Source organism: Hyperolius riggenbachi, chromosome 5 (genome assembly GCF_040937935.1).
Source record: "Hyperolius riggenbachi isolate aHypRig1 chromosome 5, aHypRig1.pri, whole genome shotgun sequence".
NCBI lineage: Eukaryota > Metazoa > Chordata > Amphibia > Anura > Hyperoliidae > Hyperolius > Hyperolius riggenbachi.
The window spans coordinates 204,500,443-204,513,842 of NC_090650.1; the positions used below are offsets into that span (position 1 = coordinate 204,500,443).

At 42.1% G+C, this 13,400-nt stretch overlaps 1 protein-coding gene across 9 annotated transcripts in view; it reads left to right on the top strand.

The window, feature by feature from the left end:
• The window catches only part of TRIO (trio Rho guanine nucleotide exchange factor), a 322,942-nt gene that overhangs the window by 195,201 nt on the left and 114,341 nt on the right, over nt 1-13,400 (top strand). For all 9 annotated transcript variants that reach the window (XM_068236605.1, XM_068236606.1, XM_068236608.1 and 6 more), the window contains exons 32-33: nt 5,134-5,276; nt 8,464-8,560. In XM_068236605.1, the coding sequence (XP_068092706.1) occupies nt 5,134-5,276; nt 8,464-8,560 (240 nt within the window). The remainder of the gene's footprint in view (nt 1-5,133; nt 5,277-8,463; nt 8,561-13,400) is intronic.

Sequence of the window (13,400 nt, forward strand, 5' to 3'; positions counted from 1 at the left end):
CCTGCCTACATATACTGGGACATATACCCCTGCCTACATATACTGGGACATATACCCCTGCCTACATATACTGGGACATATACACCTGCCTACATATACTGGGACATATACCCCTGCCTACATATACTGGGACATATACCCCTGCCTACATATACTGGGACATATCCCCCTGGCTACATATACTGGGACATATACCCCCTGCCTACATATACTGGGACATATCCCCCTGGCTACATATACTGGGACATATACCCCTGGCTACATATACTGGGACATATACCCCCTGCCTACATATACTGGGACATATACCCCTGCCTACATATACTGGGACATATCCCCCTGCCTACATATACTGGGACATATACACCTGCCTACATTTACTGGGACATATACACCTGCCTACATATACTGGGACATATACACCTGCCTACATATACTGGGACATATACCCCTGCCTACATATACTGGGACATATACACCTGCCTACATATACTGGGACATATACACCTGCCTACATATACTGGGGCATATACACCTGCCTACATATACTGGGACATATACACCTGCCTACATATACTGGGACATATACCCCTGCCTACATATACTGGGACATATACCCCTGCCTACATATACTGGGACATATACCCCTGCCTACATATACTGGGACATATCCCCCTGGCTACATATACTGGGACATATCCCCCTGGCTACATATACTGGGACATATACCCCCTGCCTACATATACTGGGACATATCCCCCTGGCTACATATACTGGGATATATACACCTGCCTACATATACTGGGACATATACCCCTCCTACATATACTGGGACATATCCCCCTGGCTACATATACTGGGACATATACCCCTGGCTACATATACTGGGACATATACCCCCTGCCTACATATACTGGGACATATCCCCCTGGCTACATATACTGGGACATATACACCTGCCTACATATACTGGGACATATACACCTGCCTACATATACTGGGACATATCCCCCTGGCTACATATACTGGGACATATACCCCTGGCTACATATACTGGGACATATACCCCCTGCCTACATATACTGGGACATATACACCTGCCTACATATACTGAGACATATCCCCCTGGCTACATATACTGGGACGTATACACCTGCCTACATATACTGGGACATATACACCTGCCTACATATACTGGGACATATACCCCTGCCTACATATACTGGGACATATACCCCTGCCTACATATACTGGGACATATACCCCTGCCTACATATACTGGGACATATACCCCCTGCCTACATATACTGGGACATATACACCTGTCTACATATACTGGGACATATCCCCCTGGCTACATATACTGAGACATATACCCCTGCCTACATATACTGGGACATATACACCTGCCTACATATACTGGGACATATACCCCTGCCTACATATACTGGGACATATACCCCTGCCTACATATACTGGGACATATACGCCTGCCTACATATACTGGGACATATACCCCTGCCTACATATACTGGGACATATACCCCCTGCCTACATATACTGGGACATATACACCTGCCTACATATACTGGGACATATACCCCTGCCTACATATACTGGGACATATACCCCTGCCTACATATACTGGGACATATACACCTGCCTACATATACTGGGACATATACCCCTGCCTACATATACTGGGACATATACCCCTGCCTACATATACTGGGACATATACCCCTGCCTACATATACTGGGACATATACCCCTGCCTACATATACTGGGACATATACCCCTGCCTACATATACTGGGACATATACCCCTGCCTACATATACTGGGACATATACCCCTGCCTACATATACTGGGACATATACCCCTGGCTACATATACTAGGACATATACCCCTGCCTACATATACTGGGACATATCCCCCTGGCTACATATACTGGGACATATACCCCCTGCCTACATATGCTGGGACATATACCCCCTGCCTACATATACTGGGACATATCCCCCTGGCTACATATACTAGGACATATCCCCCTGGCTACATATACTGGGACATATACCCCTGCCTACATATACTGGCACATATACCCCTGCCTACATATACTGGGACATATACCCCTGCCTACATATACTGGGCACATATACCCCTGGCTACCTGTTCTGGGCACATATACCCCTGGCTACCTGTTCTGGGCACATATACCCCTGGCTACCTGTTCTGGGGACATCTCTACCCCTGGCTACTAGTTCTGGGGACATCTATACCGCTGGCCACCTATTCTGGGGACATCTATAGACCTGGGGCTACCTATTTTTGGGGAACCACTGCTGTCAGATTGAGTGTATTTTGGGGAACTGCTGCCAGGTGAGAGGTGTCTACATATTAAGGGGGCATTCTGCCTATTTATGTGAAAAGCTGTCTATTTATGTGCCTCATGACTGCTGAATTTTTCTTGTTGCGGGCCTCATGGTTACTGACTTTGTCTTGTTGGGGGCCTCATGATTTTTTGGGGGCCTCAAGATTGCTGAATTTGTCTTGTTGGGGGCCTCATGATTGCTGAATTTGTCTTGTTGGAGGCCTCATGATTGCTGAATTTGTCTTGTTGGGGGCCTCATGATTGCTGAATTTGTCTTGTTGGGGGTCTCATGATTGCTGAGTTGGTCATGTTGGGGGCCTCATGATTGCTGAATTTGTCTTGATGGGGGGGGGGGGGGGCCTCATGATTGCTGAATTTGTCTTGTTGGGGGTCACATGATTGCTAACTGCGAGACTATGGAAAAAGCTGAATCATCATCATATGAGACAATAGCATTAAACCTACTTTTTCCGCTTTTTAAAACAGAAAATGAAACTGGGAGGTTCTAAAAAAAATGAATAATTTTTTTCAGGAGTACGATGGATGAAATTGTTTATCTTCACAGTTTATTTTCAACTTAATTTTCCATAATGTTCATGTATGAGTTAAAACGTTTGTATTTAGTTTAAATTGCTGTTGGCACTTTGTGATAGTAAAGTGACTTTGCAGTTTGGACACTCGACCTCCAAAAGGTTCGCCACCACTGTCCTAATCTAATGTCCCACCATTGCTTAGTTCATGTAAACTTGTCTCCACCCACGACCACACCCACATTCTGGTTCATGACCACACCCATTTTTCGGCGCGGCGCGCATCTCCATAGCGCGCCACACAACACCAGCCCAAATTTTTTGCTCCCCACTTTTTGCCCCCCCCCCCCCCCCCCCTGGAAAATTTTCTGCGGACGCCCATGTATTCAAGTCAAATACAACTGATCAGAATTTAGATTGTGATCAGTCACATGTTTACTCACAAATGAAGCAATCATTTGCCATTTTTTATCTTTTAACTTTTAATTGATAATCTGGACAACTGATGTGACATGATGAAATAGACTGGTGTATGTATAGTGCCAAGCACACAAATAACTAGGATGTGTTCCTTTTTTTCTTTCTCTGCCTAAAAGAGTTAAACATCAGGTATGCAAGTGACAGTTTCTGTTCTTGTCAGGACCAGGTAGGACAGGGACAGACTATAGCATCACCCTCACTGATAAGGAATTACAGCCATAAAATACTTTCCTGTCAGTAAATGGCTTCTGAGAGCAGGAAAGAGATAAAAAAAGGTCAATAATACATAGATTTGTGCTCTAATATACTTCAATGAAGGTGTAATTGAGCAGAGACAATGAAACAGTAAAAACTTAAAAACTAGATTTTACCACTTTGTCCTCCTTGACGTAGAACTACGTCAAGGAGGCCATGTGCGCTCCCGCGGCCGATCGCGTGCATGCACACGCGCGATCGGCCCGCGGATCGTTAGCCCAGGAATCAATGAATCGGGCCATGGTGCCTAATCACTGATTCCTCTCCCCCGCAGAAAAAGCGACAGCATCTCTCGGAAACTTCGCTTTTTCTGCCTCCTATGTCTCTCTAAGCGTACGTTGTACGCTTAGAGTGACGTCGTGTAAACAAACTCAAGGTTGCCATCTTGTGGCCAAAAAGTAAAACTACATCTAAATGTAAAAAAAAAATAAAAAAAAAAAAATACACACATATTTACCCAACAAATACTATTTACATCCCACCCCCCAAAAAATACACACATAAAATGTTTAATAATAATAAAAAAAAACATTACAATAAAAAACACATAAACGTTTACCTAAGGGTCTAAACTTTTTAAATATCTATGTAAAGATGAAATATTTCAGTTTTTTTTTAATAAGCTTGTAAATAGTGATGGATGCAAAACGGAAAAAATGCTCTTATTTCCAAATAAAATATTGTCGCCATACATTGTGATGGGGACATAATTTAAACGGTGTAATAACCGGGACAAATGGGCAAATACAATACGTGGGTTTTAATTATGGAGGCATGTATTATTTTAAAACTATAATGGCCCAAAACCTGAGAAATAATGAATTTTTTTTCAGTTTTTTTCTTATTCTTACTGTTAAAATGCATTTACAGTAAGGTAGCTCTTAGCAAAATGTACCACCCAAAGAAGGCCTAATTGGTGGCGGAAAAAACAAGATATAGATCAGTTCATTGTGATAAGTAGTGATAAAGTTATAGGCTAATGAATGGGAGGTGAACATTGCTCGGATGCATAAAGTGAAAATGACCGAGGGCTTAAGTGGTTAAGTAAAACATAAAACTGTGGGATATCTAAAAAAGTCATTTTTAGGAGAAGGTGGATAGTTAAAATTGTTTTTCTCATTAGTTTGTTTTCACCTCGGATGTCCTTTAAGAAAAATAACCAACTAAAAATAGTTTACCATCAATTAAATAAAAATGTAAATTTGACCATTTCAATCATGTTATTAAATCAACCAGATTGTATTATTTGTAGCCAGCTTTAGTTTACAAAATACATTTCTAGGCTTGGTAGTAATAAGCATGTGTCATCCCTGCTTGTGTACTCCACAAGCTCTGTATCTTCTGAGTGCCCCTTGGGAAATCTGAAAATAGACAATAGGGGTTTGAAGCCAATTTTTTGTGTTCAACATTGTGTGTTATATTCTACGGATCGTTTTCTTTTTTTTTTTTAATGTTCGCTAATATTAATTGGTCATGGTGATGTGATTTCTAGGGATCCAGCATTGAGAACAAACAAGACTGGATTAAGAATATCCGAGAAGTCATACAAGACAGGACTATTCACTTGAGAGGTGCATTGAAGGAGCCAATTCATATACCGAAGACAATATCAGCAAAACAAAAAGCTGTTAGAAGGTGAGCAATTTTGTGTGATGCACCTTAGAGTGACACTACAGCAAAGCGAACATCTTTCTGACCTGTTGCTGAAACACATCCACTGCAATATTTCCTCTGCAAGCACATTCTGCATTCTTTCAGAAGCAAGTCTCTGCTGCTGTAGTACTTAAATTACAGTGATCATACTTTATAGTTGCCCTTTCACTAAACCTTTTTCTTGAGTTTTCTCACAAGAAAAGCTATTACGCCTTATCAATAAAATACCCTTTCAGCCCCCAGCTACCCAAAAAAATCTGTAGTTATTGGATGTGGTTGCTAGGGTGACAGGAGAACCCAGTGCTGTACAGATGCATTGCTTCTGTAGAGAATTGGGGCAATTATTAAAGGAGCAGTAACATGTTTAGTTATTACAGGGGTGAAAAGGGGGTAAATAGACTAGGTAGGGGTTAAAACTTAACCCGGGGGAGAAGAAGAGAACCCTTTTTTTCATTGTGAACTTGTTCCTTTACTTTTTTTTTCTAAAACTTTTTTTCCCCTATCTGTATTGAATGATTGCTGCTATTTGCAATAGAAGCTATCATTTACAGTTAAAACAGATTGTGAATGTGCATGCTCATGCAGGGGTGGGAGCACACACAGCGGCTTTCACCTTTGGACCTATAAGGTACACAGATTTGGGCGTATGTGGACGTAAGAGTTTCGTCCAGAAACCTTATCTGGTTAAATTATAGCCAAAGTGCAATCAGCATAAATTTAAAATATACAAACTTTGCAAATTAACTTGGGAAGGGTCTTTGACACCATAACACCTGGGCCGGGAATCTCAATTGTATTTTTTGTGTTGCTCCTAATGTGCCACTATGTACATGTTGAAGTAGTAGACTGCCTATAATTACTTTTTTGCCATAGATGATTTTTACTCAGAGATTTTCCTCTCACAATGTTATCTGAAGTATTAATTAATTACATAATAGTGCTGTATTCTCATTACTGCAAACAGAAAAGCCATTTCTGCACAGGGCTTTCACCAGTGGTAAGCTGTATACTCAATCTGCTATAATATTATAAAAGTTTTATTTTATTGAAAAATCAGATAGCAAATTTAGTGCCTTGCTGAGGTTGATATTCAATCCTGGCAAAATACCTGTGCCAGGAAGTTATCGGTTTATGTCTGGTAAGCCCTGGACTTGGCAACATGACTTTTCTCCTCAGACTTACAGCCCAAACTCTCTGATTAGAAGTCACTGGGGTATATTCACTAAACTGAAGTAAGCAGAAGCAGAAGCACAAGAGCGTACATCTACGCTCTTGTGGATACTGGCGATTCCTACTTATTTCTGTTATGCTGAACTTGTTTTGCATGGAGTACAACATATGAAGGAGAAGCATTGCTGATAGGCCTGTATTGTACACTAGTGTTTTGCTTAAAGGATATCAGAAGAGAGCAATTACATCTATCTTTACTTACCTTATCCTTACTTACCTGGGGCTTCTTCCAGTCCCTAGAAGTCAGTTGTGTCCCTAGCCGCAGCTCCTGTCTTCTCCAAGGTCCTGCTGGCAGCCTCTGAAAGATCTGCACATGCAACACGCATGCGCAGAAGACGCCGATCCATCGGGGGTCAGTGATCCTTCAGAGTCAGCCAGCAGGACACTGGAGAGGATCGGAGCTGCGGCGAGGGACAAAAATGACGTCTAGGGGCTGGAAGAAGCCCCAGGTAAGTAAAGATAGATTTAATTGCTGGCCTTGGATATCCTTTGTTTTTTAATCATTTTTTTTATACCTTTTTTTGTAGTGTCCTTGGAGTTGCTTGTGTACTCACATTTCACCCTATTGCACTTACTTTAGTAACTTTTAGTTTACCATGGTTAGATTAATTAAAAAGTAAAATGACTGTGTACAAATGTTGCAGTATTTGTACAGTGTATGATTCTCTGCATCTTGCCTGCCTCTTAATCCCAGCAGGCTGCATGATGTTTGGAAATCATCTGATTGGTTTGAGAGAGTGCACACAAATTATACCTGCTCTCTCACTGCAATAATGGCCATAGTTGACAGTCAAAGTTAATGGGTGGTGGGTGCAAGCTCCCCCCCCCCCCCAGTGATTTCAATTGGATCCGAGATGAAAAACTATAACAAGTAAATTGTCTATATAGCTTATCTAAAGTCTAGATCGTTTGCACAGCAAATCTAGCTACAAACAGCTTCAATAGTTTGATTATTTATTCCTGTGATACAATGAGGGCAGCCGTGTTCTGTTTGTCACAGGCTGAGGGCTGGAGATGCTATTGGCTTGCCTGTGTGTAATGTGACAAATTCAATCCCCTCCCTCCTCCCCTCTGCCTCTAAAATCTCTGGCTAGTAACCTCCTCCTCCTGCCAAGACTGAGCTCCCATAAGCCCTTGCTACAGTGCCAAGGCACTCTAAAAAGCTGTGGGTGAGGCTTGTTTAGTTTATAGGGAATTAGAGTATTAAAACAAAACTAAAAAAGTATAAGTTGTTCCCACATATGTATTTAGCAATATGTGATGCTGATATGATTTTTTTTTTTAAAGAAATTAAATTTGGCTTTTGATTACACAATTGCCCTGTGTTAATGCAACCAGATACACAGTATATTTCTCTAGAATCATTACTCTGAAAGAAAACTGCCTAAAAATTCCCATCTTGCTGAGTTAGTCATTAGCTGCACAAAGCAAGAGCCACAGTTAACCTATTTAGACACCCAGGATAATACAATAATTGACTAAAGGATTTAGCATTCCTATCTTGCCATCTTACTGTCTGGGCACACTGTGAAAGGGCCTTTATGGACATCTAATGTACTAAAATGCAGTTGTAATATGTACAGCATGGATGTAGTGCTGCATGTGCATATTATAACTGCTGCCTTGCAGTGGTGGAAAGAAGGGGGGGGGGGGGCACAGGTGTGGCTGGGTCTCTGCAGCAGGTCTGCACACACAGAGGAGGGGGGGTCACAGGGGGCTATGCGGCAGATTCTTCAAAATAGAGGATTACTGGTAAATAAATATCTATCTATCTATCTATCTATATATATATCACACAAGCTACATTAAGTTTTCTGTAATTTGAGCCTGTAGAACTGAGCTTGAAGGGTTTTCATTTTTTGCTTTTCAAGTAGAGAGATTTCCTTTAACGATCTATTTGCCTATCTGTATAATCACACTATATATATTTTATTTTCAGGGATGGAGAAGACTTGGACAGTCAAGGTGATGGCAGCCAACCGGATACAATTTCCATAGCATCGAGGACTTCACAGAATACATTAGACAGTGATAAGGTAAGAATAGAATAGCTTTCAGGTAATAGTTCATTTATACAGTTTGTGTTTATAAGTGGTTTTGGATTTCTGCATGTAACCAGTAATGGTATGAAAAAAAACTTAACAGATTGAACATGTTATATGTAATGTCATAGCTTATACCTAATGCAAAGTTTTAATCTATGTGCAGAATTACCGTACTTTTCGCCGTATAAGACGCACTTTTTCTCCCCAAAAAATGGGGTGAAAAAGTCCCTGCGTCTTATACGGCAAAGGCAGGGAATCCCCGACTTCCGAACGCCCGCCGCTACGAACCGCCGCTATGTCGGGGATTCCCTGCCTGTTTCCCCCTGTGCCTGGCTCCCCGCTGTGTTTATCCTACCCCCAGCTTATGTCACCAGGTCCCCCGCCTATGTCGCCGGGTCCCCCGTGTATGCAGTGGCAGAAGCTTACCTCCTCCATCTTGCCCGCGCCGATTGAAGACATCCGGCTCCTGTGTGCGGCTTCCTCTAGTGACGGCTTCTAATGACGCGTCATCAATTACGCGTCATTAGAAGCCGGCACTAGACGAAGCCGCACACAGGAGCCGGATGTCTTCAATCGGCGCGGGCAAGATGGAGGAGGTAAGCTGCTGCCCGCTGCCGCTGCATACACAGGGGGGACCCGGCGACATAGGCGGGGGACCTGGTGACATAAGCGGGGGGGGGGGGGGTAGGATAAACACAGCGGGGAGCCAGGCACAGGGGAGAAACATGGGGGGGCGACAAGGCACAGAGGACACCAGAGGGGGCAGACCAGAGGGCACGGGGGACCAGAGGACACAGAGGGGGTAGACCAGAGGACACAGAGGGGGTAGACCAGAGGACACAGAGGGGCAGACCAGAGGACACAGAGGGGCAGACCAGAGGGCACAGGGGGGCATACCAGAGGGCACAGGGGGGCATACCAGAGGGCACAGGGGGGCAGACCAGAGGACACAGAGGGGACCAGAGGACACAGAGGGGCAGACCAGAGGGCACAGGGGGGCAGACCAGAGTACACAGGGGGAACATCACAGGACAAAGGGGGGAGACCAGAGGGGGCAGACCAGAGGACACGGGGGCAGACCACAAGGCACAAAGGGGACCGGAGGGCACAGGGGAAAACTAGAGGACACAGGGGGAACATCACAGGACAAAGTAGGGAGACCAGAGGACACAGGGGGGCACACCAGAGGGCACAGGGGGGAGTCCACAGGACACGGGGTAGGAGACCAGAGGACACGGGGTAGACAGGGGGAGATAAGGACACATGAGGTACACAGGAGGACACCATTTGGGGGAGGACATGTACAAGATGCTCCTGAAATATGGATGCACCAGGTTTAGTTTATTATTTTTTTTCTCTGTTTCTTGCCCTCTAAACCTGGGTGCATCTTATATTCCGGAGCGTCTTATACGGCGCGAAATACGGTAATTTTGCATGGTAAGTACTTTTTCACTCCCCCGCTACTTTGCAGTTATATTATTACTACAAAGCAATGAATCTACTGGGTAGACAGTTGGCTGAATAGCTAATTAATATGTTGGCCATGATGTAGCTGGTTTGTTCTTTGTCTGGGTCACTATCTGCATGTTGATCAATGTAGTTTATAAAAGTTGCTGTAAAAATGCCAGTGCTATATAATTATATGATAACAGTACATACAATTTAGTGGTAGAAACATGGGCAGTACAGACAATAGACAAGACAAATAACATTTATATCGCGCTTTTCTCCTGGCGGACTCAAAGCGCCAGAGCTGCAGCCACTAGGATGTGCTCTATAGGCAGTAGCAGTGTTAGGGAGACTTGCCTAAGGTCTCCTACTGAATAGGTGCTGGCTTACTGAACAGGCAGAGCAGAGATTCGAACCCAGGTCTCCTGCGTCAGAGGCAGAGCCCTCAACCATTACACCTTCCAGCCACAATACAATGTCCCACCTAGTCGATGGAACATAGCAAAAGTTGCAAGGCAATATAACATAGCCCATGATGTAAAAAGAGGGAGGACTCTTCCCATGCAAACTTTCTCTTACTAATTCAAGGAACTCAGATCACTGCTTAAAGGTACACCGAGGTGACATGAGGCATGGTGAGATAGACATGTGTATGTACAGTAACAAGCACACAAATAACTATGTTGAAAGAGTTAAGCATCAGGTATGCAACTGACAGTTTTGGGACTTCGTAGGACTATAGTAACTCCCACACTTTCCTGGCAGAAAATTACTTCTGAGAGCAGGAAAGAGAATAAAAGGGTCAGTAGTTCATACATCTGGCATAATTCATTGAATCAGTCATTGTGCAGAGACTATGAAACAGTAAAAACTTAAAAAGTGGATGTAAATATAAAATAAAACTGGGATATGTAAAAAAAGATATTTTTAGGAGGAGGAGGATAGACACAATTGTTTATCTTTATCTCGGTATTCCTTTAATATAAGTTAGAAGTGTTTAACCAGAGATAAACAGGTCCTTTAAAGTTTAAATGGTATAAGTTTTTAATCAAGAGTGCAACCCAAAGGAGCAGACTTGATGCTTCAGTTTATAGATGGGCAATAGTTAAGAATCATCAGGGATCCTGCAGTTAAGGTTTGAAGTGCTTAAAGAACAACAATCAAAGTTAATGATTTTTGCAGATGAACTGTAATAGAGAGGGCAGACTTACAGTAGGTAATGTAAGTACTTGTAAGCCAATTTTTTTTTTATATTTTTTTTTTACTGTGTATCTGAACTACACAGTTCAAATGGCATGCCAGGTGGCAGGAGGTGTGTCGGCGACTGATAGAGTATCTGTCGGTACACTGTTATGTATACTGTATAAAAAGCCAATTTTCTCATGGGGACTTATTGCCCAGTCTCTCTTCACTCCTCATTACAGGGCTTCTGAAAAAAAAAATATAACTTTTGATAGTTGTCCTTTAATAACGGTTTTCAATTATTTCTATTTTTTCCTTTGTAAAGGTGTGCCAAAGGCTACACAAACTCTGCCCAAATACATTGCTTTCAATGGCTGGTCACTACATGGCGTCTTTGTGTATTGCACATATTCAGCATCCCAAATCTCGGATCTTCCGGTTCAGTAAGCCAAGACACCTATTCTATAAGGAGTCTTTGGACTTGGCTCCCTAACACTGCTTCTGCCTACTGAGTGTGCCATAGTGGCTGCAGCTGAAGTGCTTTGAGTCTGCCAGGAGAAAAGCGCAATATAAATGTTATTTGTCTTGTCCTTACCAGTGACATGCCTATAAAACATCTCAAATTTCCCTAGTGTATAGCATGAGTCATGTAGCCAGTGAATCATCAGACTGCAGTGTTTCACCACTAGGAATCACTCCTGATGAAAATTATTTCTGCATTAAAGTAAACCTTGTTATTCCTACATTAAAACAAAGAAAGAGCTGCACCACATACAGCGATCTTAATGCATACTATGTATGTGCTTATTATCTTAAAAAAAACAAAAGTTTGCTTTCCTAAAACAGAAAGAATTTGCGATAATTCAGGGTAGAGTGAGCTCGAGATGTCTCCCAGGCACCACTGCTGAATATATGCAAATTAACCATTGTACCCTTAGAAGCTAAACACACCTCCAGAACCGCTGGAATGCAATGATGTGTCAGCTTGTTAATGTGTACAGAGCCATAATAATCCAACATGCATACAGGCTGTTTCGGATTGTTTGATCCTCATCAGTGAATGGCATGGATTAATTTGGCTCTATGGAGTATTATCTTAATGGCAGTAGCCAGAGTAAAATGATATGTAGATGTGTAGTTAGTTCATTATTGTCTGAACATGACACACGATCCACTTCTGCATTTTAAAGTAAAGCTCTCCCCTAATCCTTCTCTGGGTTTCTGGTGGCTATTCAGCTGTTTCATGTGTCTCTCCTCAGAGCTCTAGGAGTCAGCATGTTTAATTCATATGTATGCCTAAAGGTACACACACAATGCTAGACATTTTTAAGAGATTTGACATTTGATTTAATAAAATATTGAGTCTAATAAAAACCTGTTACAAACTAGAATACATCTAATTGAATTTTGGAACATTAAACAGGTTGACTATTGATCAACTATTCCTGTTCTTTAGATGATCATTGCTAGTTAGCTCATACGCGAAAAGATTAAAGGGAAGTTGAGCATTGTTGGGGGACAATACATTTGCTTAATTTTGTACTGAATGAGCTAGTGCAGTAAGTTAGTGTCTGTGGTGGTGTTATTAGACAAAATATCTGCTGAGTTTAAGGGTGCCCATACATCTAGCAATGTATGGGCAGATCGACCAAGAGACAGATCTTGGTTGAATCTTGGAGAGAAAGCAGTTGCAATTTCAGCCTGCAATCTCTCTGGAATCAGCCTTGTGATGCTGCTGCCGCCTACACCGCTGTCCCCCCAAATGTTTTATTTGCCCATTTTTGTCCCAGTTATTACACCATTTAAATTGTGTCCCTATCACAATGTATGGCGCCAATATTTTATTTAGAAATAAAGGTGCATTTTTTCAGATTTACATCCACCACAATTTACAAGCCCATAGTTTTTAAAAAATAACAGTAATATACCCTCTTGACATACATATTAAAGTTCAGTTCCTAGGGTAACTGTGTTTATTTTTTGTTAATTTTTTTTAATTATTTTTTTTTATGCAAAATTTCTATGTGGGCAACTATGGGAGGTAAGGAGTTCATTTTAATAATATGTGTAGGGTTTTTATTGAAAAAAACTGTCTGTAGGTGTAACTTTACTATTTGGCCACAAGATGTCCTCGTGCATTATTTCTGTTGGCGTACTATAAGTACTCTAAACAGGAAGTCATGCGTGAACATGTTACTTC